Genomic DNA, 26,827 nt, shown 5'->3' with positions numbered 1-26,827 from the left:
ATAACCAGTTCTACCTAAGATAGAATGTAAAAAAATTAAATTAGCGAAAACAAAAAATGTGGCCTATTTTTTTGTTCTTTTATAATTACATGGGTTGATGATATATTATGTTCTGGACACAACTGACAAGGTCTCCGCTAAAATTATACCCATTTTACCTTGGGTGTCTACTGCAGACTACAGTGGATATCGACGAACACAACGGGTAAACACGAATGTCGCGTAGATAGAACTACTAGATAATAAAGGATTCCAATACGTCGAACGTACGTTGGTTGATTCCAAGAAAACGAGAGCTACATGTAACTATCAGAGACATCAATCGTATGCCAATCGACAAATTTTGCTTGAAACACCAGTGTTTAGATGATATATAATAGCTGGGAGATTAATTTGTACGTATCTATGTATTACTATTGTTTCGTAATGATTGCGGAGAGTAGCCTACTCGTGTAAATGGAAATTTTTGGCGATGACAAACGAGTCAGTGACAGCGCTTTTAGACGACAAAATAACGCGTTTAAGGACAACAACTGTAAGGCAGTTAAGTATATCCTTCTCGCTCTTCTCCTTTACCTCTAACGAGAACGACACATATATAAATTTATATAATGGTACCTATATAAAATGGGAAACGGGTTAGGACATGTCGTTATCATATCACTTCTCACAGAGTAAGTACACGAAACTGGAGTTACAATCGATGATTTACGGAGTCGTTATTTCTGTGAACAGAAATTTGCACGCCGATTTTTACTTGGACAACAGCGGCATTGTGCAACAGTCGAAAACCCAAACGTCCTTGTCACGCGACTTAACTTAATATTATTATTATTAAAATAACCAGTGGTCATCTCAAAACAACCTCATACGTATAATATGTGCGATTATATCATTAATATTATGATTACGGACTGGGTTAGTCCCCGTCGCCACTGACAAACTGCAGTGCGGTAAAGAAATAAAATCGAAACCAGTTTCGGGGGGACCGGTCCAATGGTGCACATGCCGCCGCCGCCACCTAGTAATGTTAATATTATATTGTTATCCTAGGCCAACTACCACAGTGCCGCTGTCGGCTGACCATGTGCTTAATTGCGTCCGGACTGTAGCGGAGATAAAATATAATAGTAATAGTAATACGTGGTTATACAGAGCATCGTGCGGTGATAACACGCACACGTGCTGGTGCAGCCAATCAGTTCACCTGTTGTATAGCAGTCTGTCGGATGTAACGATCCGCAAACTGCCGGAATACACTGAATCTCGTCCGGAAATAGTCCGTTTGCCGGGTCTTACGATTCTACAGGTAAATAATACTATTATGTCTACGACACAATATCATATCGGGCGTGAGTATTCTCGATCTACGCGTATCTACGTATGACACTGCACCCACAATATTGCGCGTTCTATTGTACCAAGTCAGTTCTAGGCTAGTATTATACTCCAACTACTATGATACCGGTACGGTACCGACGTACCATCGTGTATTATATGTTATTAGTGTTATTACTTATTATTATTAATAATAGTACACATTTAATAATGCAAAAAAAAAAATAATAAATATAATATATTATACTGAACACTATTACCTCTGATTACGGTTCCTGGTCTCCTGGACGACAATAGTCGATGATACACGTTATAATATTATGATAACAATTATAATAATATTGATAACTGTCCAAATTTAACCGGTGCAAGGCGTTTGTGGCAGGCAATCTGGTGGGCGGGCGGGTGGACGTCGGCGGAACACGCGCGTGACACGATTCGCACACGTCGAGAACGTTACTGAATTTCACCACCGCCGCCGCCGCCGAACGAACGTGTACGCTGTGGTGCGGCCGCCGGCAACCCCCTCTAGGGTACGGGTCGGCGGCCGTGACGTCATGTGACGCACGCGGCCGTGTACGCCGTCCCCTCCACCACCCGCACGGACTCTCACACGCACGCACACCCACCAAATATCCCCCTCCAATACCCTCCACCATGAGCATGGTGAGGGGATCCCCCCAAATGGACGGCCGAGCCTTGGCGCCTGCACACACCATACACACACATACTCACACAAACGCGCGCCCGCAAACACACACACAAACACACGCACACACCCACACTTACACTCGGACGGTGGCAGGTGCACACGGTGGTGGTGGGTACAAAGGGTCCGGACTCGCCCGAACCCCTCCGACGACGACGACCCCAAACGCCCACGCCCCTCCGACCAGCGTAGGAAAGTCGGTGGCTATTTTCGGGGCACGCACATATAACCGGTTTTCCAGTTCGTTGAGTCGGCGTGCAGTCATGTGCCCGACTAGGGGACGAACATTTTCACCAGGATAATACTTGTGCGGACATGGTCAGAGGGGGTGTCTATCCACTACCTTATACCGACACAGCCGACTGTATTATTAAAACGCTTGAATAGTGAATACTGTGTTCTGCACTATGATGATGATCAGATGGTGGTGATGGTGATGATGATGACGATGATGATAATAATAACAATATTAATAATATTACAATATACCTATAGTGAAAAACATAGGAAACTGGCTGACATTATGCGTGTGGACTGTGGACAAGTATGTACCGATCAGTTCGCAAGCAACAATTAATTAACAAGATAAGGACGTGAAGAATGTTTACGAAATCATTTTAGACGGTTCGCAGCTATAATAGTTAAAATTTTAAAAGATAACTTCATTGTATTGGTATGATTACAGATCGGCTTCTGTGTTTAAAGTAAAATACGCTCGGGCGCTCGGACGTGTAGCAACTAGCAGCACATATTTTGTGATCTGAAATGTCATTTTACTCGGTCAAAACTATGCATTTAAAATTCTAATCTTAATGTTTTTTTTTTTAGATTAAATCATTATCTACACACCTTAGGGGATATTAATACAGAGTTACAACCTTCTAGGTCCAATTTCACGACAACAGTAGCATTGTTAGCAGGACGTTTTCTTATTTCTATCCCGATGGCTTAGGTTAGGTTAGGTTAGGTTCATCATATTATATCGAAATACATTGTTTTACTTGTACACTGTCGCAGTGGTGTGTATAGAGGGGAACTAGTGGCTAGTGGGCTACAGCGCCCCCCCCCCCCACAAAATTACAGCCGTAACTGTTAAATAATGTATAGTAGCCTCTAGGTGCTGATCATTAGTTAGTTGCTATATATTATAGCCCAACCAGACAATTATTTCTATACACGCCACTGTACTTTCGTACCTAGCATAAATATTTTTATAACCATTAATAATTTCAATATAAACTATGATTATCCTTAAATAATATGAGTGAATAAAAATTGTTTTTATTCTCTTTTTCTATTTCATATCGTACTAAGAATATTAAAAAAATCAATTTTTTTACTTGATAGAGCACCCTTAAAATTGTTTTTATTTATAGAACTGTCAGAACTGATAGAGAGAAAGTTCTCACCTATTCAAAAACAAATATTTGTTTTTGCACCGCTAGGTATAACGATCTCGGCGTACAAATACTATTTTTATAAAAACAATCAAATTTGGGTTTAGGGTTATTTAAAGTATTTTAACAATAATTTGTTCGACTAATTTTGCGACGTAGATATGATGGTAGATAATTTGTGTCCGCCAATCTACACTAATATTATGCTTTTTCAATTTATAAACGCGATAAGATATTAAGATACAAATGTAGGTAATTAGGTAAGTACCTTTAATAGACAATTGTTGAAATGTTCACTAAAGTATTATTTACTTTACTTAGTTTACTATTAACATAACATAAACGTTTCATTAATCACACGGGTTATTCGAACTTATTGTATTTATACAACGTTTCTAATCTGTATTAAGGTTTATTTCTTTATTTGTTGGATTTTTCAATAATGGATAATGATAAATGTGAATTCAATGATAATACATTGCACACGAAAAATAGTTTTAAGTGTTGACCGTCTGCAAGCCATGAACCTATATTATTTTCTAAGGATGTTTGTCATTAATGTATTTATAAATGTTTTTTATGTTGATTTAAGGAATTTATTTTTGTATTCGTAATGCGATAGTTTCAACTAATTTTTGATAAAAACAAAACGCGCATATTAAAACATTAATTATTCTTTATTAAAATATTATTTATTGCTATTTCCTGCATATGCTGTGTAGAATAAATTCGTGGAATAAATAGCTTAAAATTCAGCTAAATATTTTAAAAATTGCATTGAGTACCCCCCCCCCCCCCATAGTGTATACATTATACAATAATTTACACAACAAACAAAAGCTCCAAGTTTATATAATTAATATTTTTTGCAAGGATATCCTACCATTATTTATTCGGGTTTTGAGTACTAAATGTATTCAGGTGTTCAAAGTTCAAATACCGGAATAAAAAATATCTAAACACTAAGCAAACGTAAAAACGGATGTTCTGTAGTCTTGAAAAAAAAAAAACAATTTTCATTTAAGGCTAAGCCCCTAAACAATTGTTAAGCTGAAAAAATTGTATAGCAAACATATATTGTTTATAATAAAATAAATATACTTATCACGACGATTCACGAATGTCCAATATTTATTTTAGACCCAACTCAGTTGTACTACAGTAGTACAAGAACTAATTCGACAAATATAACTAATAAGTTTACTAAATATTTAAAACAGGCAGACCTAATGGGCGCAGAGTCACAGAGAAATAAAATGAAATATAAATTATGATTTTTCGATTTCCAAAAAACCGGCAAATATAGTCATGAATAATGATATTTGTCACTAAACTTTAATAAAATACTTATTATTAATTATAGGTATTATTTATTTATTATTATTTGGGCACAGTCACGATTGTTCAGTTTTGTTGAGATCACAGCGTTTATAGAAAATGATTTATAACTTAAAAATCAAGTTAGCAATTTGGTTTTCAACAGAATCAATTAAAGATTTTTTTTTCAAAAAAAAAAAATATATATTTATTGAAATTACCTAACTATAATTTATCATAAAATATGTTATTTTAACAATATTGTTAATATTAACAACTAACTTTAAAATTGAACTAACAACAAGAATTACTTATAAATTAATACATCACAAGTAGATTGTAAAAAACAAAATTATTTGGGTTTTGAGATTTAATTTTTTAAGGGTTTTTAGAGGTGTCAAGTATTTCGATAAATTCAGGTTTGAGGACCTGATTTTTTGAGTTGCAATTATATAACTAAAATCGTTATTTTTTTATTAAACATTCATATTATATACATAAATTAAAATACAATTTTTGAGATTTATAAGTTTGTTTAGAAACAATTGATTTATGATAAATTTATATTAGAAAAATAGAAACATTGAAATAATTTTCATGTCCCACTGTCTCAGGTTAAAAATTCACAAGTTTTATATATTTTTAATTTCAACATTTTTGTGATTTTAATAAATTATGTACCTAGTACCTATAACTTATATAAAAAGTTGTGACTTTTTATTCACAATATAATTTTTAATTGTGGTATAGACAACTGTTTAGGATTGTATTCAATTTTCAAGTTTTTAATTCAAAAATTAATTTGATTATACAAAATCAAAAAACCAGTACATAATAGAAAATGCCAAATTTCTATAAATATATAGCAATATAGCATAAAAACATTTTAGTTCTAGAAAATTTTAAAAATTATATCATGTCTAGAAAATGATTTTTGGTAAAAATCTTAAGTACCTAAAATATTTATTTTTGAATTACCTACAACAAAATCAAAACGAATTTCGACAAAAACTGGTTTTGACTGTTTTGAGTAATTTTTGACATTTGAAATTTTATATACCAACTATAGAACCGATTTTCTTCCGGAATCTAACCTCGAAGTATATGATGTAATCATTTTTATTTTTTACTAGTTCATAAGGTGTTGATAAACTCACAAAACAAATTTCATATTACATTATATATTATACACATAAAACCCATCTAACAACTCTAATTTTATTTCTTGTCCAATAGTTTATTATAGGGTTTACTCTTTGAACGTATTTCTTAATTTCACTGCTATATTTTTGAAAATAACCCTTGTTCAGTGTTTATATTTGAAATTAACTGCAGTCAAATTTTAACTAGCTTAGGGTAAAAGGAACAGGTTTTATCTAAATGCTTATAGAATATAGGCGTATCAGTAGGTAGCGGAAATTTTTCCTTGAAATGTTTTCTCAAGAGGACTTAAATGTGGTAGGTTTTAAGATTTTCTTTAACGATAAATTCAATGGTAGACACACAATATTATTTTATCATGTACGTATTGAGCTTTCCCAATCAAATATATAATGTCAACATATTGTCTTACTTTTCTTCTTAAACTAAACATAAAAATTAATTATATTAACTTTTCAATAAAATAATATAAATATTTTTGGTTTACTTATAGTCTTATAGAGCTTTATTAATTTGTTGGGTGTCTTTTACTTTTGAAATGTATTTCACAAGTAAATCATTAAGACTCGTGTCCTTGCTGTGGTCACAGTACCTAAATAAGATATTTAAGAGAATGTCAGTGCAATATTTATTTTTTCTCTCGGACTTACGCGCAAAATTGATAAAACTTTTCGACCTAAAATCGTTTTTTACTATTTTTGAGTAATTTTTTTTTTTGCAAATTCAATAATGATGTTTAAATTGTTTTTAAATTATCTTTAATAATATTATTTTCGTCGATTTCGTATTAAGTGATTTTACTCTAAGATTATTCAAAAAGTAAAAAAAATAATTTGATTCTGTGTAATTGTATTTTGTCTATGTTGCGCGTGGGTTAGATAGAGTCATATAGAGAAAACCAACAGTGTGCTGACATCCACTTAACAGAAAGCAAATTGAAGTATTCAATTTGGTATCCAAAGTATTTATTTAAAAAATAAATAATGATTACTAAATTTTCAACATTTTATCGACGATACTGATTATTTTATATCCACTGATAAATTTTAGCATGTTTATCATACGCTCTTCTACATTCGGTCTATCCACTCGTAAACGCAGTTAAGTGTTATATCTTTAATGATGATAAAGTATAACATCTTATAACTATCAGTAAATCAGTTGCTCATTAATCCCCGTTGCTGTTTCAACTACTACAGGTATAAAAAGACGAGTAAAATTGCCCGAAGATAACCTATGTTTTACATTATTTGATAAATTATAAGCAATAAATGTATGGTAAATATTAATAGTGTTAGTATTTTATGGTTTAAAAAAACGGATAAGGAAAATATTAAATTTTAAGATTATTGACTTTAGTTTTAGATTCTGAGCCGAGTGATGAATGTATTGATTTTACAATGATGTGCGTTTTTATACATATTACATTTATTTTGTTTCTGTTTTTATTCATTGAAACTGTCTTAAGGATTGTCATTGCAGCGTATCACAAGTGGGTAGTAGGGAGATCATGTGATCTATTTATCTATGTATATTTCACTATATACATGATACTACACCCACTTCTCCAAGAGGAGACATGTGCGGTCTTCACTTCCATTGGAGTGGGACCTAGTTGGAATCCAGATGAGGCAATTGGACGACAGCACTAGAAATTGGCGATCGCGTAAAACCACGCAATTTTTTTTGCACTTTGCTATGTATTGAACTGATGACTGTGTGAGTCACAATCAACCACGTGACAACTACGCCACTCCAGCACCTTATATATATATATATTTTTTTTTTGTTTTTGTGTACACGATAAATTGTCGAAATAATGCTTCGATTTTCAACTTCAGTAGTTTTTTCGGTCGTAAAGTGATGAATTGAGAAGGTAAAATTTTGAAATAACGACTAACGAGTAGTTTTCAAAAATACCGGAAAAAAAAAAAGCGGGTAAGTCGTGGATGTCGCTCTGCTGTATACAGTATAGGTTACAAGTGGGTGACTGTAATGGATGGAATTAAATTTGAATCCAATGGAATTATATCATTGTATACAAAAAACGATTCTGAGCGGAAACGGTTTATCTGTCTAGGATATATTATAGATTATTAAAAATTTTCAAATCTTAGATTTAAAAAGAAAAAAATTTATGAATTTCTAGCGTAAAATAATTTACGAATTTTCGTGATTTTTACGTATGTTGTCAAAATTAATATTTTGAATGCTTGTAAAAAAAAATTGTGACTTTATATTTATTTTATTTTTAAACTGCATTCAACTGCTATTGTAAAAATATGTTAGGAGCCTTGTATTTAATTTTCAAATCTTAGATCTAAAAAGAAAAACTTTTATAAATTTCTATTTAGGATAATTTGAACATTGCCGTAATTTTTACCTATTTAGTCAAAATTTGAACATTTAATGCCTATAAAAAAAATCGTGTCTACGTATTTTTTATATTTTTCAACTGCTATTGTTACTTACAATGTTTTAGAAGCCTTGTATTACATTTTCAAACTTTTCTACCCAACAAATAAATTTTTATCGATATTTATACTAAAATTTATGTCAGTAAAAACCTTAAAAACAAATCTAAATATTTTGAAAATAGTATCAAATATAGAAAATTCCTATATAAACATTCAGTGAAAATTTCAAGTATCTGCGGTCATTTGTTTTAGAGTTACACCAAAATAAGAAAATCGATAAATAATGTGAAATCCAGTGAAAATCCAATGTTTTAAAAATTTAAATTTCAAATGCTCATAAAATTTTAATTTTAATTTCCGGTGAAAATTTTTTTGTGTGATAAAGATTGACAAACTTATAACGAATCTTGTATTGAATTTTCAAATTTTAGATTTAAAAAGAAAATTTTTTATGAATTTCTAGCTTAAAATAATTTACGAATTTTCATGATTTTTATGTATTTTGTCAAAATTCAAACTTTGAATGCTTATAAAAAATAATTGTGAGTATGAATTTATTTTATTTTTCAACTGCTATTGTAACAATATGTTTAAAACGTTGTATTCAATTTTCAAGATCTTCTACCCAAAAAATACATTTTTATCGATATTAATTTTAAAAAAACTAATAATGATCGAAAATTTATTGTTTAATACCTATAAATAATTAACTTAAGTTGAAAATTTTTGAAAATTGCATGGCGGATAGAATATATTTATATAAGCATTTGGTGAAAAATACATTAATCTATGGTCATCTGTTTTAATGTTACATCAAAAACCAAAATTGATTGTGCGTACAATTTCCCGTTTTCCCCTTAATTTTTAGTATTTTTATCCCGATTATTTATAAAAATATTAAGAATTTTTTTCTTTTGACCCCCTAATGTACCAATTAGATTCACTTTCTGATATTTTGCTCCGCTTAGAATCTAAAATAAGGAAAAGCGGGAATTTTTACAAAATTCACAATCTTTTTAAATTAGTATTTAAGTTCAAATTTTAATAAAAAAACGTAAAAATCTAGAAAATTTGCAATTTATTTTGAGTTGAAAATTCATAAAAATGTATCTTTGTGAATCTAAGATTTTAAATTTCAATATAAGATTTTCATGAGTTTGTCCACTTTTATCAAATAAAAAAAATTCTATTGGATAGTCAAATTAAATTTGTATGTGCATTTGAATTACAAAATTGAATATTCATTCATATTGTCTTGTATACCGATATTCTCATTTAATTGTTTTTCAAAAACGAATAACAGTAAAAAATTTAAATTTACATCGTATGTTTATTTTATCAATTCCTATAATTGGTAACATTTTCAAAATATTTCAACAGTTTTTAAGTTATTTATAGACATTTGAAATTTTCCGTTTTTAGTTATAAATTCTGAGCGGAGTGATGAATGTATTGATTTTACCATCATGATGTGTGTTTTTATTTATTTTTTTTTTGTGTCTGTCATCACGTTTTGGGGCAATAAAAGTGCCTCGATTTTTGATGTCAGTACCTCGTTCGATTAGAAAATGAATCTAGTTGGTACTTTGGGTGAGTCAAAAGTAAAAAATTCTTAATATTTTTCTAAATGATCGGGATAAACAAACTAAAAATTAAGGGAAAAACGAGAAATTTTACGCACAATCGATTTTGGTTTTTGATGTAACTTTAAAAAAAATGACTATAGATACATGCAATTTTCACCAAATGTTTATATAAGTATATTCTATTCACCATGCAATTTTCAAATATGTTCGACTTAAGTTGAACTATTCATAGGCATTTGAAATTTTCGATCATTATTAGTTTTTTTTTTAATTAATATTGATAAAAATTTATTTGTTAGGCAGAAAAGCTTGAAAATTTAATACAAGGCTCTTAACATATTGTTACAATAGCAGTTGAAAAATAAAATAAATTCACAAAATACGTAAAAATCACGAAAATTCGCAAATTATTATCGGTAAAGCACGATTGAGCATAAAACGATTGAGCATATACCTTTTTAGCAACACGATTGAGCATAGAATATTTTATGCGATGTTGCCACATTCATGTTGCCAAAATTTTGTAATTTATTATTTTGACGTATTATTATTAATCATCGCACATATAATGCACAGTTTTATTCACCTCATCCTCATGTCCATGCAGTCGTTAGGGTATTAATCGAAACACAAGCCGAAACGTTGACTAAGATCATATCTATTAAAAATAAATCCATAAAATTACATCCCGCAAACGAAATTCAGAAAATAGAATTTAATATGAAAGCTTTCCGCCAATATTTAAATTGTAAGAATACAGAAAATTTATTAATATATTTAAGCCAGCTTGGAAATAGATACCAAGGTATTTCAATTTAATTTATTACAATTTTATTATTTTCAAACAAATCTATATATTATTATAAAATGCGACTATTATTTATTATTGATTTATAAACATTTTAATTTTATTATTTTCACGTCATAACTATTATTATTATAAATATTTCATAACTATTATTATTATAAATATTTTGATTTTATTTTTTTCATGCCATATCTATTATTATTGTTATTATCAATTGGATCTAAATACTATTTTAATGTGACTAGGTATATTAAATTTTGACTATAAAATTGTGTTATTTTTTTGGCATATTATATTTTAAATTATTATAATTATTTGAATAAATATTTTTAAATTTAAATTATTTATTTTTACTTTTTTTAAATTGAAAATGGCAACGTTGCAGAGTTTTTTATGCTCAATCGTGTAAGTTTTCTTTTGTATTTTAATTTCCTTTGATACGCCGACAATTTTGCTCAATCGTGTCGCAAAAAAGGTGTTTTATGCTCAATCGTGTTTCAGCCATTATTATAAGCTAGAAATTCATAAAAAATTGTCTTTTTAATTCTAAGATTGGAAAATTTTTGATAATCTATAATAATATATCCTAGGCAGTTATTAAACCGTCTTCGCTCAGAATCGTTTTTCATATATACAATGATATAATATCATTGAATTCAAATTTAATTCCGTCCATTACAGTAATCCACTTGTAACCTATAACTGCACAGCAGAGCGACATCTACGACTTACCCGCTTTTTTAATTTTAATATCATACATTTTCTTTTAAATAATAAAAATAAATGCCTGTGCAAGCATAATGCGTGTAGTGTTTCATAATGTTAATTTTACAAATTAAAGTGAATACAATTTGTCAGAATAAATTTCAGTTTGTTGAAGAAGTATACAACGTCGGGTGTAGGAGCTTGTAATTTATTACGGGGCAAAAATGCATCCTATGTCTTGTTAAGTTATACAGCGGTCATACATTTATTCAATTAACTGTACGGAAAAATAAAATTAACGACCAAAAATGACTTGAGACAAGAAACATGACTACGCAATGCAAAATATCCAGATTATAAAATTGTATTAATTAGTTCAATTATTATTAGGCATTTAGGCTTTAATTTTTTTTTAACATAACGCCGTAAAAATATATTTAAAATAATTTTTGAGTATTTAGACTTTATTAATACTGATTTTATATTTTTTTTAAATAAAAAAAAAACAATATTATATTATTATGTAGTTTTTTACATTTCTCAATATTTGATAATAATAAATATTACCTTTTGTAGTAATTCAATATCAGAAATTAAGCATTGTTACAAAATCTTATTTTCTGATGATAAAAAATTTTAAAATAGTAATTTTAATCATAAATTGAAGTAACCAAATTAAAAAAAATGTAATTTAGCAACTTTTCCTTTGGTTTTTTTTATGAGCTTAAAATTAGTCGGAACGCCTTGTTAACCATAATAATCGAATTATTATCACTATTTTTTAAAAGCTTATCTTTCATTTACAATCTGTATCCACTTAATGTAATATAATTAGGACCTAGGTGCTTAGATGTACGAAAAAAGGAGCATAGCAGAATTGCTCTATAAAGAGGTGATCTGATCGCTGACCATTGACACTATAATAATACAATTTTATAAGTACATAATATAGTTTAATATAATTGTACAACCAAACGCTCATGTTGTGCACGGCTCTCTCTAAAAAAAATACATATCATAATACCTAATTTAGGCAATAGTGTTCAACATTATTACTTATTGAATTTAAATTATCTACAAGTTGAAAAAAACAATTTTTTTTTTAAAGAAGAGTGGAAATAATGTTTTTCGTTTGGAATATTTTATTTTTAAAATTTTATACTTATTAAATGAACAATGTGTAAGGACGAATACTTGTAACGTGCCCCCGTATTAACTATTAACCAGTTATTATAGGAACCCGCTATTACATAAAAATAATATACAATATATTGTAATATGTGTAAAAAAAATTGTATGTCTTTAAACCACTTTATAATACTTTGTGACGTTAATGTTTTGAGATTTTATTATATAAATAATATATATATATATATATATATATATATATATATATATAAATGTCTGTATTAGTATTTTACATACTGTATTATTGTACACTTTTTTATTGTTAAGGTGATGACATACTGTTGTGGTAGGTAGTGACACAATATTCTAAAATAATTTTATTATATGTAATTAAGTAATTTAAATTTATATAATCATGATATAAAGCGCCAATACGGCTAAAAATGATATAGTTTATATTATTATTTAAATATTTCTTTTACTTTCTATAAATAATTTTGATTTAGAAATTATTAAATTTGATGTTTTATAAAATCAAATTTCTCTTGTTAATAAATCATTATGCAGTTTTTTTGTAAGTATATTATTATGAATGATAAAAAAAAAAATTAAATTATAGTGCATTCTACTAATAGTAAGTCATCAAAATTTTAAAATACAGATTATGTCATTAATTTCCAAAATTATAGTAGGTATATAATTAATTAAAATTATTTTGCTAATAATGCTTTACCAGCATGCTTAGGAAAACATTTTTATAACGTATTTCTAGGAATGCATTAATTTGATTTATTTTTATTTTTAAGTATATTGACATTCATTGGGGTTTACCGTACGTCCGTACACTCGCCTAGCTCTGTTACCTATATTTATATATTATCCAATAAATGGATATAAGTAGAATAATAATTATTTATCTATTGTTAATTGTAATCAATAATAAAATGGTATAAAGAGGACGCTAACTCGTATGAGTGTTGTCTCCGTTTTACAAATTTATAAATGTGCAAAAACTGTTTTGAGTTACCCCTCTGTAGGTAACTGTCTGGTATGGTAAAATTACCAAAATTCCAAAATGCATAGGGATTACGGAAGGACTTTATCTGTGTCGAAGTGTTTTTATTATTCGAATAACATATTATATACAATTAAAGTTATCAGTTCAAGAACATTAGGTTTTTCGTTTCTTTTTTCATTAAATTATTAAAAAATATTGATTAGTCCTATCAAAAAAAAAAAAAAAATAAATAAATAAAATAAAATAAAAACGCTTCGTCACAGATTAAGTTCTTCCTTATACATTAAGTAAATTTTCTATAAGCGTAGACACTGTAGAGGGAGTACAGTTCACGTAAAACAGTTTTTATCATATTATTATTGTTGTAAGCCTGATACAACACGTCATCATGCGGGTCCTCTCAACGTGATCGAATAAGACTAATAAATATTGTAAAATGTTATCGTGTAGGTATATAATATAAATCGTTTAATTCGTGTTTTGCCCAAGAGAGGACCTTATTTACCAATTTACCAAAAGAATTTCAACGATGACTGTGAAACGGTAAATTTTACACAAAAACGGGATATTCCACAATAACCTCGAGAGTTTTTTTTCGTTTGCAAACAAACCTTGGATATGTGTGCATTTAAGACGTTTTTTTTTTTTTTGACAGAAAATAGAAACCCGCGTAATTTCGTAGAATTGAACGTGACAAAGGCGGCCTGGGGATTCTTCTGCGTAATGGATAAGAGAAAAAAATACCGCCCCCTTCGGAGTCAAGACGTGAGTACGGACCGTACGGCGGCGAACAGGTCTATTTGTGTGTGCTTGTATAGTGCATGTATGTGTGAGTATTTTTTTCATCACGTATAGTTTTACCCTAGGGTTTTTTCTCCATACGCAGACCCCTCGTTATTATAACAAATCCCGTCGATACTTATTTTTTTTTCTCTTTCTTACCGGTGAATGTATAAATATATGCTGTTAATACCGCCGTGCGGGCACTGCAGACGCAGAGACTGGATAACCACTCGGTCAGTATTTGATATTTTCAAATTAAATTCGTTTATCATTAAACCATTATAAAGTGAGTAAATGATGGTCCGTAATAAAACGTATGAATAAAAAAAGCGAGTAAGTAGGTGGATGTCGCTCTGCAGTATAGTAGATTACAAGTGGGTTACTGTAATGGATGGTATTAAATTTGAATTCAATGATGTAATATCATTGTATACGAAAAACGATTCCAAATGGAGACGGTTTATCAGCCTAGGATATGTTATACTATATTAATTATATTGTTAAAATTACAAAAAAAAAAAAAAAAAAATGTCCGTAATAATTATTTAATATTATAAAATCGTAAAATCGTGAAATCGTACGTTTTTTCTCTTTTAACCACTTTTATTTCGAGTACCGTTTCGAAAATTCGAAAAACGACATTTCTAAAGTACCAGCTCAAGAACATTACCTTTCAGAAAAGGTTTAGAGGGAGAAAAAGTTTATACAGAATAAAAAATAAAAATAAATAAGCATTAATGTAAAACCAATACATTCCTTGCTCCGCTCAGAATCTAAAATAAGCAGCTATATATTTTCCCGATACAGGAGTTTATACATTAATCGATAAAAAAAATATATAATTAATACAACATAATCTAGAGATATTTTTAAGACCAACATTTTGTTATACATGCATGCATAATATATGATACGATTTTAAACATTTTCTTTAACTATGATCACTTATTATTTGTTATAGCCAATTAAATATATTTTGTTTGAAAAACTTGAATTGGTGCCATTATAATCCTAATGTTATAATAAACCAGACAAGAAAAGTTTTAATGTGTTTAACACCTGTAATCAGTATAAATCAAAAAACGAGTCTAAATGGGTCCATGAATTGTAATTATTTTTGTTTTCACAACAATAATATTATTTAACGCATATAATAACGTCCTTAATAAAGTCCACGGTACTCGTGTATGGAAACAGATTTAAAAAGGGTGGTAACCAAGTATCAATCCGTCTTTGTATAAATAGTTGTTTGTTGTTAATAATTTTGTCTAAAACTATTTTATTTACAATAATATCATACTGATAAATGGTAAATAATTTAGACTGATTGTTTCGTAATTTGTTCTGCGTGCGTTATTTCTATAATCGAAAAATGAGTGTACACGATAGAAAAAAAAACAACGACGCGGTACAAAAAAATTCAACCGTCAAATTCAATTGCTCTTATCCTAATCTACAGAAAGACGAACTTGATGCAGTGTATGGAAGATTAGAGTTGTCTGGGACGGCAATAAATTAGCCATTTAAATCCTAAACTTGTATGCATAATAATAGTATGTTTATGTGTATACGTGTATAATCTAACCCCTTCTCCAGCGGTGACAAACATTAAACACTGCAGTCACACGGATATATTATGACGTCTCGTCCCAGCACGTTCATTTACGTTTCACTCAGTTGTCGCATACGGTCGGATGTTTTTGAATCTATTAAGAGCGTGCCGTCAGTTAAGGTCTAATATTATATTATAATAAAGGACTCAGACTTCCACACCAGTCTATAATAATAATTGTAGACGACGCAGTGGCGACCGCGGCGTGCGACATCTCTCCGTGATATAAGTAATATTATGCAGTCCAGAAATTCGGTTGTACATCACGAACGCGCGAACGACTTGCACGTGATTTTTACATGATTTTCGCGTGATTTTTGAGTGTATTTTGTTAATTTTAACCGACCGACTGCACTCCAACGTCTTCCCTTAAATCGCAGCCAAAACACGTCTATAGCGATATGTATACCAATACTCTATAATATTATAGAGTCTAGTCGATTGTTTTCATACCGACGTTGATATATCAGTAAATATTTTTTTTCTTTCTTTTAAATGTGTATTTAATATTATGAAATACTATTATATTATGTCGAATGTATAAATGCGAGTTTTTATTGTATTTATATTTGTTCGTAAGTTTAACCGATATTCCGATTTAAGAGTTAATCGGAAACAATAGTATAGTACTACTAATTATACTTATTCTAATTTTTACACGCTAACTGTAAACAGTGTTGAAACGTCATAGATAATAATATTATATTCATATTACATTGTTTATTTAATATTTGTAACAATTAAAAGCGTTCTTTTATAACAAAAAGTAAATACAATCTTATACGATTTAGATAAAAAATTATCTATATATACAATAATATTATATCGACTATATACATTTTTAATTCTACTACATATATTATATCTTTATAAAATATAAAATATTGGAAAATGCATTTTTATTAATCAATAGTATAATGTAAAATGGATTTATCTTTTATCAATGCATTCCTTTATAAACAAGTAGAACATTTATTATCATATTACTCGATTAGAAAATATTATAAGTCTATATAAAATATAACATAATCATATACAGTATTTATTTAACCGTACGTATTTGTATTGCATGATCGCATTATTTACAACTAGATATGGAATAATGAATCAGACATCGTGTGTATTATTTGTATAAATGGACGACAACTGCAGGAAGAAGAAACGCGAGTTTTTTGAAGTTAATGTCCATGCTGTAACGGACACGCTAGACCTATCTGTTTCGCCATTTATGGGGATAAAATGCCGTTCATTACGTCGGATGCAAGGACCTTGGGCGTTTCGATCGATACCCCGAAATTATATGAACTTGCCATACAACATAACAACTTATCAACAATTGGTGGTGTATGGATCTTCGAAAGCATGGCCGTCATTTCTAATACAGAACCTCAGTGAAATAGTCGTCAGACCTCGACGGTCTGGGGGATATAAGTCACTTTGGAGACGGTCCAAAAAGTTCCTTAGAAACTGCGTCGCAAGTGTCAGATGCCAAGTTTGTTTCTGCCTGTGAATTTGTAATATTTATCTTTTCAAATTCTTAGTTTTAAATTATAATCTTCCGTTTCTAATGTATGCTTACGTTAGATGACTCGTGGCCCCTATGCATAAACTATCTACAGGATGTTTTATTGGTCAGTTGGATAACCGGATAACAAGAATGTGCAGCCGCTGAAACGTTAGTGCCATCTATATGTAGCTCGGCCGTCGTCTCGTCAGTGGTCTCTTAAACCAGCCCTAAAACGTATAGGTAAAGAGATTTAAACATTTTTGTCAAAAAGCGATTAATGATTATTATTGTTATAACTATTTTTTAATATTTGTTTTGGAAATAATTGTGTATAATAAAACTCGAGACTTACAAATATAATAACGCATGTTTTGCATTTAATTTGTTTGTTAAAATATTTTTTAAAGTGATAAAGTTCACTAGAAATCTTATCTGCGTTAATAGCTATGGCATTTTGATGGTTAATATGATTAAAATATAATAAAACTTTAGTTACTAAAATGATTATAATTTAGTTGAATTTACCATATTATATATAACACCATCACTCTATAATTCGATTCCTTGTGTAATAAAAACTCTCCTATGGGTTCCAAAATATGTTTGGCTTATATCATACTTTTGGGTATTTAAAAACCCAGACAGGTAATAGGTACAAACAATAAATAAAATGTATTTTATAAATTAAAATTTTTTCTTTATTGTTATGTACACAATCTGTACCTCATACGTACAATAAGAATACATTTTTTTTTTTTTTATCATGTAACATATGCGAGAAAAGTAACACAACAAGCGAAAAAGACATGATTAAAATAGCCACCTATTAGTGACACTTTAGCTGTATTGTTGATATGCATCGTTATATTAATTTAGAGAAGGTTGCGGCACCATGATCTTTTCAACCTACGTAGTGGATTTCCAGGAAGAGTTGGGATGGAGAGAGCTTTTATGAGTGGATTGTAGTGATTCGCAAGTTTGAGGTGAAATCTGTTGTAAGACGTTTTGGCTTCATCGTTAGTTGTTTTTATATGAAGGTCGTTATGAAACGTAAGATTTGAAACGAAATAAGGGGCATTTGTAATTTTGCGAAGTGAAATATTTTGGAAGGTTTGAATTTTGTTGGTATTAGATTTTTTGGCTGCTCCCCAGAGTTATAGTCCGTAAGTCCATATAGGTTTTAAAAGAGATTTATAAATTATTATTTTTGTTTTTAATTTTGTACATTGGTAGAATAGAGTGGTTTGAGTATCCGGCAGCGTGAGCTTAAGAATAAATTAAAATTAAAAAGTTTAGTAACCAATATACCTTTTATTTTTTTTTATTTGAAGTAATCTACATTCTATACATTTTCTTAGTGTAATAAGTAGGTTTGATGGGTGACAAGTAAGAATAATGTGAGTAATGAGATTAGGGAAGACACCCAGTGGTAACACCCTATGGTGACAGGAATAACAATGAAAAAAGAGAGAGAGAGAAAAAATGACAGTAATAAATAAACCAACCAATATACCAAAAATTAAAAATAATATCTAAAGGATAAATTTTTATAATTACCTCGTATTTTTTAGCCATTTGTAATGAAAACCAGTGATTATTTGGAAAGGTGGAAAGGTGGATTATAAGAGTTAAAAATAAAAAAATTTAAATGTACAGCTAAATTCTACCATGGAAATGCTCAAATACTTATAAAGTTTAAGAGTAAATAATAACGCTACAACTCATATAATATTATATAACTATTAGGCATGTAAATTATAGAGTGAGTGATTATGCGCGATTAGTGTTAATTATAAAAATTATTTTAAGACGAGAGTTAAATAAACTAGGCATGTTTAAACTATATTTAAACTATTATTTTTATTACTTGTTTTTTTAATACTATCACATGTTTGACCGACATGACTTAAGTGATTTAGGTAATAAAATACTTTTTTTGCTTTTTATGCACATCTGCATAATATTTTTAATCAAGGGTCCTCCCCGTGTGTCTTTATTAAGGGGCAATATTTAGGTAATATGAAATTTCTTTGCTGCCGACCATGGGCCATGATGATAAGCGTGAGTGAAATAATTGTATGCAGGTATAGCGTGCACATGTCAACAGTATTACTGACCAAAAATTATATTTCGCTCAAGTCACGCTTTAAAGAAAAAACTCTCGCGTATCGTAGAGTAGTGTGATTTGATTATTTTTTTTTTTTTATCAGAAAAAGGATAACTTTTTACAGGGTGCATTGAATTTCGACTTTTAATTTAAAAACAGTTAAAATAAACATAGAAATATACCAAAATAGGAGAGAATTGGCCAAATTCAAAATCGTATTGTATGGTTTTCAAAACAGAATTTTCAAAATCTAATTCCATTGTGCACTGTAAAAAGTGTATCTCTTTTGGACAAAAAAAAAATTATCGAGGATCATTCTTCGACGTGAACGAGATTTTCCTGTAATGTATATTTTTGAGAAAAAAAATAGGTCACGTGCTTGCCCTTTACTCGAAAATTCTTATTCCGTATGACGTTACGTATATTGTATATTATCTGGATTCACTAGTCTCATCACTTTACAATGCATAGTGTTATGTACTTGTGTCTTGAATTCTTGTACCTATGTTAGTTCTTTGAACTTATAAAAAAAAAAAAAAACATAAAAATATATTAGGTACATTGATTTTATAATAAGGACCTCAAAATATTATGTCGCCCTTAATACCTACAAATATAAAATTCATAAAAAATTTAAGTTTAAACTTTAAATTAATCATATACGTTTTGGTAATAGTTTAACACCTTTTATATTATATCGAATAACAGTCTATAATATTTAGTACCTAAGTGCTTCCTCTCCTTCCAATCGTTTGGAATATTATAGTTGTTCAATCTTTGCAATGATGACGAATTCCATAAACGATGTATTTAACGTTTCTTTTAATAATATTATAATTTTCATAGGTTTTTTGAAGTTCTTTTTCAATGAAAGATGGATTGTTGGATCAGTAACACAATTAGGTACTTGAGAGTCATCCTAAAGTAAAATTTAAAATGTGTCCATTTACCCCAAAAAAACCCTTTTTATATGATTCACTTGGACACTGTTTTGATGCAGTCGAAGAGTAACTATAATCCACTCTTCAGTATAAAAAAAATTTAATACTGATAACTTTATATTGGCTAATAACTATTATACGAATACACTGGTAGTGAGTGAATGAAAAACGAAAAGACTCATAAGTAGGTATTAAATTATAAGTAATAAGAATAACATAACTATTAATATACGAAATATTAAAGTTGAACTAGTTAAGTATAGTATTATTTATGTAGAACAAGTCTTAAATTTTTATATTATGTTTTTTGATCAACATTTTATCATAGGTAGTTTAAACTTTTTCAATACCTATTTTACATCTGGAAATGATTTAACAACAGAATTCTATACATTGATTTATTTCAATTGTAAAATAAATACTAATTTATTATTACAATATACGTATTATCTGAATGTTTTGTTTAATAAAATAATAATGCAATGATTTTTAACCTTAGATATATTATTATGTCCAAGATTATAAATTGAATAAAAATCCATTGTCATGTGTCGCCATCTAGTGACTTAATAATGAAATCATAGGTTAACGATACTTGGATAGGTGGTTTAAATAAATACAAGTTTTGTTAAAATAATAGTATAATAACAACAATAATATTACAATCATCTGAAAGTAGGTACTACGTGGTGACTTAAAAGAAAAACCGTATAATGCGAATCAATATCATTAAATTTTAAAAAAAAAAACATCAATAATTTAAGGTTGATAATGATAATCAAATAGGAAAACTTAAATTTTAAATCGGAATTAAAACGATAATAAATGGAGAAGAATTAGAGAAGAAATAGAAATGTAAAAAACATTTTTAAGCCTTTTTAATCCCTTTTATATTTTAGAATTATAAATAAAAAATGACCTGTTACAAACTCTTTTAATAGGTACAAACAATTAAATACCTATTCGATTAAATTAAAGAAATTACTAAGTAAGTAGAACCGAATACAGATTGGTGATGGTGAAATAAAAATAATATGAAATTAATCTGTTTTCGCTTGTTTTGCTTAAGATTTAGTGTTGATCTATAATGAAATTGAAAACAGTTATAAATCATTGCAGTCGAAAAAATCTGATTGAAGATTGTTTCCCGTATAGCCTTTGAGTACCTAGTGCTTATAATTAATATTAATGATAATAATATTATATTAATATTACCTATACTATGTGGGTATGTGGCAGTATTTAAAACGTTTGAATTTTAGACAGAATTTTAATATATTATTAATTATTATACCTTGTATAATCATTCATTTGATAATTCAACATTTAAACAAGTCGATGTGTGACGTATTGTCGTTTTATGTGTTTGCCAGGCTAAAAATTAAAGATTCAAATAAGGTTTAATATTTAAATATCAATTTTATAATATAATATTAAAATTCAGAAATAAATTTCATTTTATCCGGTACATAATAAAAACGTGTGTGGTGTGTCAAACGTCAATATTTAAATATTTTTGTTTAACAAAATATGTATTTTTCATGGTTTATTTTAAGATTTTAAGTTAAACGACGAATATATTATTAGTATTTTGCCATGATGTGGGCGTTTTTCGCATCTGAAGTCGTACAGCGTTCTCTTCGTAAATATTTCTTACTTACAGTAATTTAATTAAAAATATCAAAATACTTTTTCACGACTCATTATAGATTTTTTTTATTTTCTGAAGTTATATTTTGACGAGATGAATAAAAATCATAGCAATTTGCCAATTGTTTTGTAGTTTAAAATTCATAAAATATTTCATGTTAATTCTCGAGGCATAAACATATTTTATAAGAATCTTCATAAGTTGTTCTTACTGAAATTAAAAAAAAAATGCATAACATAATTTTTTTTAGGGATATGATTATACCTATATTATGTTCACATTTTGATTGAATTGGGCATTTAAAAGTATAATATATTGCAATATGTTGCTTTGTTTAATTCAAAATTATCAATCTTATAAACTTGAAACATTCCACTATTTCTAAATTCATCAATTTATATACATCATGAATATTTTAATAACATTTGTATATTTAGTAATGATTAGACTAATTTTAAGCTTTCATAGAGACAGTTGAAGTTTTTGAATTTATGTTTATGCATATTTTTGTGGTCTTAAAGAGCGGCAGAATATCAATGACAAATAAAATATAAAAATTAAATTAAATAACGCCTAAAATGTACGTATATGCAACACAATGTGCCATGGTTGTGTACATAATATAGAATCTGATTCTATAGGAGCATGATTCACATCATCAAATTTAGTGCAAAAATAAATAATCCATAAGCGCAAAAAAAAATTACCCTTTTAATAACCCATAAGCCCAAATGAATTTCATAAAAATGTGTATTTTATTAATATATCATCGTTATTATTAATATTTAATTAAGCATTTACAGTGTTATATTGAGATCAGTACTTAAAAAATTAAAATAATAATTTTGGGTATTATTTTAAATTAGTTAAATCAGTATCATAAATAATAAATTAATAAATATATTAAAATAATATACTCGTAATAATGAGTAAGTGCTTCAAAATTATTTAAAATTTGAAGCCAACTGTCATCAAGTATTCCGTTTTGGAATTTTTTTTCTTTATACATGTTCCAAATTTATGAATTGGAGATGATTATAGATTTACAATTTATTTCTGATTTTTTATCCCACTACCAAAGTGTCCAAAGTACAAAAGTGCAAATTTGTTTTGTGCTTTAGAGTTATCCCAAAAAAAGGTCAATTTGCACTTTAAGGTTTCATCGCCAAATTTCGGTCTAAAAGATACGGGGACTAAAAAAATCTGATTTCTGGATTTTCATTTATCTAATAAATAAATTATAGTTGAATGTTCCACAATAATAAATTGTTCACTTTTTCACACTATCACTACGTATCGCATATTATTAGTATAATGCTATACAATATTTTAACTATAATCCATTTATTCATTGATAACTCGATCCCGACCATTGTCAGTTATGTCAGTAATGTCTGGTATCGGTCTTCTACGTACACCAGTATAATTTAGACTTAATATGGTTCATAGTATCTGTTAAGAAAAAGTTTTAACTTTAAAGTGCCAATTCAATTTCATAATGGAAATTATACAGCTGTAGTCTGTAAACAATTTGTATAATATAATGAATAAATAATATACGTAATGTAAAGGCATTTAATTGTAGTATGATAGGTTTATGTTTATATCTTTAGGGTTTAGATACCTTTCCGCGGAAGCAATGCGAAAGCAGTTCCCGCGGCGTCGCCGGTTAAAAATGAAAAAAAAAAGGGTTTAGATAATTAGATACCTTTGAACCTTTCATACCATTATGTCAGGAAAAGTATTTTACCAAGTAGTTGGAATCACAGGTTGAGTATAAAAATATTATGATTTTAAACAGAAGTATCTTACAGGAGATTGAAACGGCGAGCTACCGAGAAAATCTCGGTGGGCCGATCGAAGTGTTTTGACAATTATTTTATGGTACAAATTTAAATACATTTAGTTACTTCGGTGTGCTGTGTAAAATCGGAGTCAATTTAAAAATGTTCATTTGAAAATGGGCCTTTTAGGGCTGGTTAAAAACTAAAACTCGGTGGGTCTATCCGAAGCTGAGTACCTAATTAATTAAAAATTAAAATATCATTATTTTATTTTTTATGACTATTTAAAGAAGTAACATTTACACTCTTAAATTAAGTACCAATCCATAGCAATTATACAATATGATTATAAAATTTACTGAAACATAAAATAAAAATATTTTTTTTTGAATTAATTAATTATATAATTTATAAAAGGCTTAAAACAAAATGAGCAAAGTTCATCGTAGCCTAAGACTGATCAAGAGATTATTATTGAATATCATTTGTTTAAATTTGCATCTTAACTTTTAGTAAAATACTAATGCAAATGACGTTTTGTTTGTTGTTTTTTTTTTAGGAATTTTAATTTAATGTATTTTATATGAACCTGCACTTAAAAATATATAGAACTTTATTATTTTGTCATATTATGTCCGTCTGTAAAGCACTTTTTTATTTTTAGAATGCCGGTTTAGTTGAAAATCTAATTTGAGGATTATACTGGCCCAGTCCGATAAATATTTTTAATTACCCGCTGTCCGGCCCGAAAGCTTTGACGTGCTGGTGCACAATCTGGGCTATTTAGGTCTTTAATATTTGCATATATATGGGAAAACCCTTTTTAGATACCATTTAAAATAAAATATGAAAAAAAGAATACAAAAGCTTTGTCTTGTCTTGCTGTATTGGTTGTATTATAGTCGAGTTCACTAAAAACTCATTATTCATTGAGTTATACATTTCATAGTTGGTTAAAACGATACAGTTTTATAAAACAATAGAAAATATTTTGTATATGATAATCACATGTTTTGGAAATGATTTTATGATTAAAAACTATCAAAGTATGGATATTTATGATATAAAATGATATAAATCTTATAATGATAAACTGTTCGAATAATTAACACTTTTTATAGTTAATATAATAAATTACAGTTTGTTTAAGGTACATTAAAGCTTTTTTCATCCAAAATGAGTTTAGTATATTTTTGGTAGATTACAATGATAAATGATAGGTAGTTCCTAAATTTTAAGCCATTCAATATGTATTTTGTAGTTAATAGTTTAGTAAGTAATACTATCTTTTTATCTTATGAATTATATGTAACTATAATTTTGTAATTTTTAGTGGTTTTTACGAAATTCGTTAACATCAGGTGCTCATAAACAATGATATATTTTTTTGAATTACGTTCGAATTAATTTTTTTGATCAGAGCAGTAATAGATTATATAGTTGTATGAGAAACATTGCACTTAATATTTGTTTTTTGACTGAGTCCAAATTGTTTTTTCGACAGTTATTCAAAAATAGGAAAATATCGAAAATTCCACACGTCTATAAATAACTCAAAAAGAGTTAAAATATTTTGAAATTTATACCATATTCATGAAATGGTAATACAAAAATTTGGTGAAAATGTAACGTATCCTACGGCTATATTTTTGTGAATTATAAATTGATAATTAAATAAAAAAATCGATTTTGTCGAAATCGAGTTGTGCTTGAAAATTTGTTTTTCCAATTTTTAAGAAAATATCTAGAAAAATTTTACTTTGGACTCTGTATTGTATCAACTAAATTAATTTTAATACCAAGAAAGATTCTAAAGTTGAATATCAAAGCATTTTTTTTACTTTAAAAAGTGTCTTCAGACAGAAAATTCACATCATCGTAAAATCAATACATCCATTGCTCCTCTCGGAATCTTAAAATACCTACAAGAAATATAAATCATAAAATCCCATTTCAAAGAAACCAATAAATATGATAACTTTAAATGTGTTATATGTATACAGATACATAAAAATTTACAAATTTGGTCAGACTTAAGAAATTGAAAAAACAACAATGTAAGTACGAATATATAACTATTCAAAGCGACAAAGTACTAAACTACTTTTATATTCAACCTATAAGTAATGGACTAAAAAATTTAATTAATATTATAATATTTATAATGGAAAAATAACTATATTTTATTATGCTACCAAAAGATCATTTTAAATGTGATCCATAAATAAATTACCAAGTAGCAAACATAAAAGAATTATATTAAAAAAATGAAATGATCAAAAATAAAAATACCATACAATCTAGTTAAAAGTGATTTAAATAGATGGGAAAAAAATCTATATACTTTTCAAGAAATTATGTTTTAGATGAACTATACAATATGCATAGTAATAATGCTGCTAATAATTAATTTAAAAAAAAATAATAAGATTTAATTAATTACCTTTATTTATATATTATAACTTTTTCTTTTAAAAAAAATATGCAGTAAATATATACCTACATGAAATAATAATACTGCTCTTATACAATTCTGCTTCTAACGACCTATATTAAAAAGAACTTTAAACATACATAATGACATTATATAACAAATGTATATGATGCTCACTTTGGAATTGTATGAATAGAACATTTAACTATTTAATAAACTAAACAATAATTTTCACTACGGTGTTAAAAATATAATTAGTTATGTCTGATAAAATGTATATATTTTTGTTTTTAGAAACAAAGCTGATTTGGTAGAATATCGTCCAATATGTGAGCAAATGGACGCGGTCTTCATAACTGGAGGTCTGGAAAATAGGAATATTATATTATTATATTTTCAGAACAGTACATTTTTGTTTTATTTA

At 28.2% G+C, this 26,827-nt stretch overlaps 2 protein-coding genes across 7 annotated transcripts in view; one reads left to right on the top strand and one right to left on the bottom strand.

The window, feature by feature from the left end:
* Positions 1-1,806, bottom strand: part of LOC107172192 (uncharacterized) — a 9,209-nt gene extending 7,403 nt beyond the window's left edge. The window contains exon 1 of one of the 2 annotated variants that reach the window (XM_089227575.1): positions 1,599-1,806. The gene's annotated coding sequence lies outside the window, so the exon portion shown is untranslated. The remainder of the gene's footprint in view (positions 1-1,598) is intronic. The other variant, XM_089227574.1, reaches the window with a different exon arrangement.
* Positions 1,157-26,827, top strand: LOC107165216 (uncharacterized). 5 transcript variants are annotated; one of them, XM_089227576.1, is made up of 4 exons: positions 1,157-1,309; positions 14,240-14,413; positions 17,072-17,471; positions 17,564-17,867. In XM_089227576.1, the coding sequence occupies exons 3-4, from the start codon at positions 17,115-17,117 to the stop codon at positions 17,585-17,587; spliced, it is 381 nt and encodes a 126-aa protein (XP_089083702.1). In that variant the 5' UTR covers positions 1,157-1,309; positions 14,240-14,413; positions 17,072-17,114; the 3' UTR covers positions 17,588-17,867. The 5 variants fall into 5 exon arrangements, 4 of the variants coding, with proteins under 4 accessions (XP_089083702.1, XP_015368843.2, XP_015368842.2 ...); XM_015513357.2 differs by lacking the exon at positions 1,157-1,309 and adding an exon at positions 13,986-14,127; XM_015513356.2 differs by lacking the exons at positions 1,157-1,309; positions 14,240-14,413 and adding an exon at positions 15,642-16,448.

Source organism: Diuraphis noxia, unplaced genomic scaffold, assembly GCF_037042655.1.
Source record: "Diuraphis noxia isolate RWA-SAM2 unplaced genomic scaffold, SU_Dnox_SAM2 contig0004, whole genome shotgun sequence".
NCBI classification, from domain to species: domain Eukaryota; kingdom Metazoa; phylum Arthropoda; class Insecta; order Hemiptera; family Aphididae; genus Diuraphis; species Diuraphis noxia.
Note: the sequence above shows the minus strand (reverse complement) of the source record. Positions and strands in the feature narration are given on the sequence as shown.

Coding starts and splice junctions, on each gene's coding strand:
- LOC107165216 (XM_089227576.1), top strand. CDS start 17,115: ATGGACGACAACTGCAGGAAGAAGAAACGCGAGTTTTTTGAAGTTAAT. Junction 17,472..17,563: donor TCGCAAGTGTCAGATGCCAA/GTTTGTTTCTGC, acceptor TGCTTACGTTAG/ATGACTCGTGGCCCCTATGC.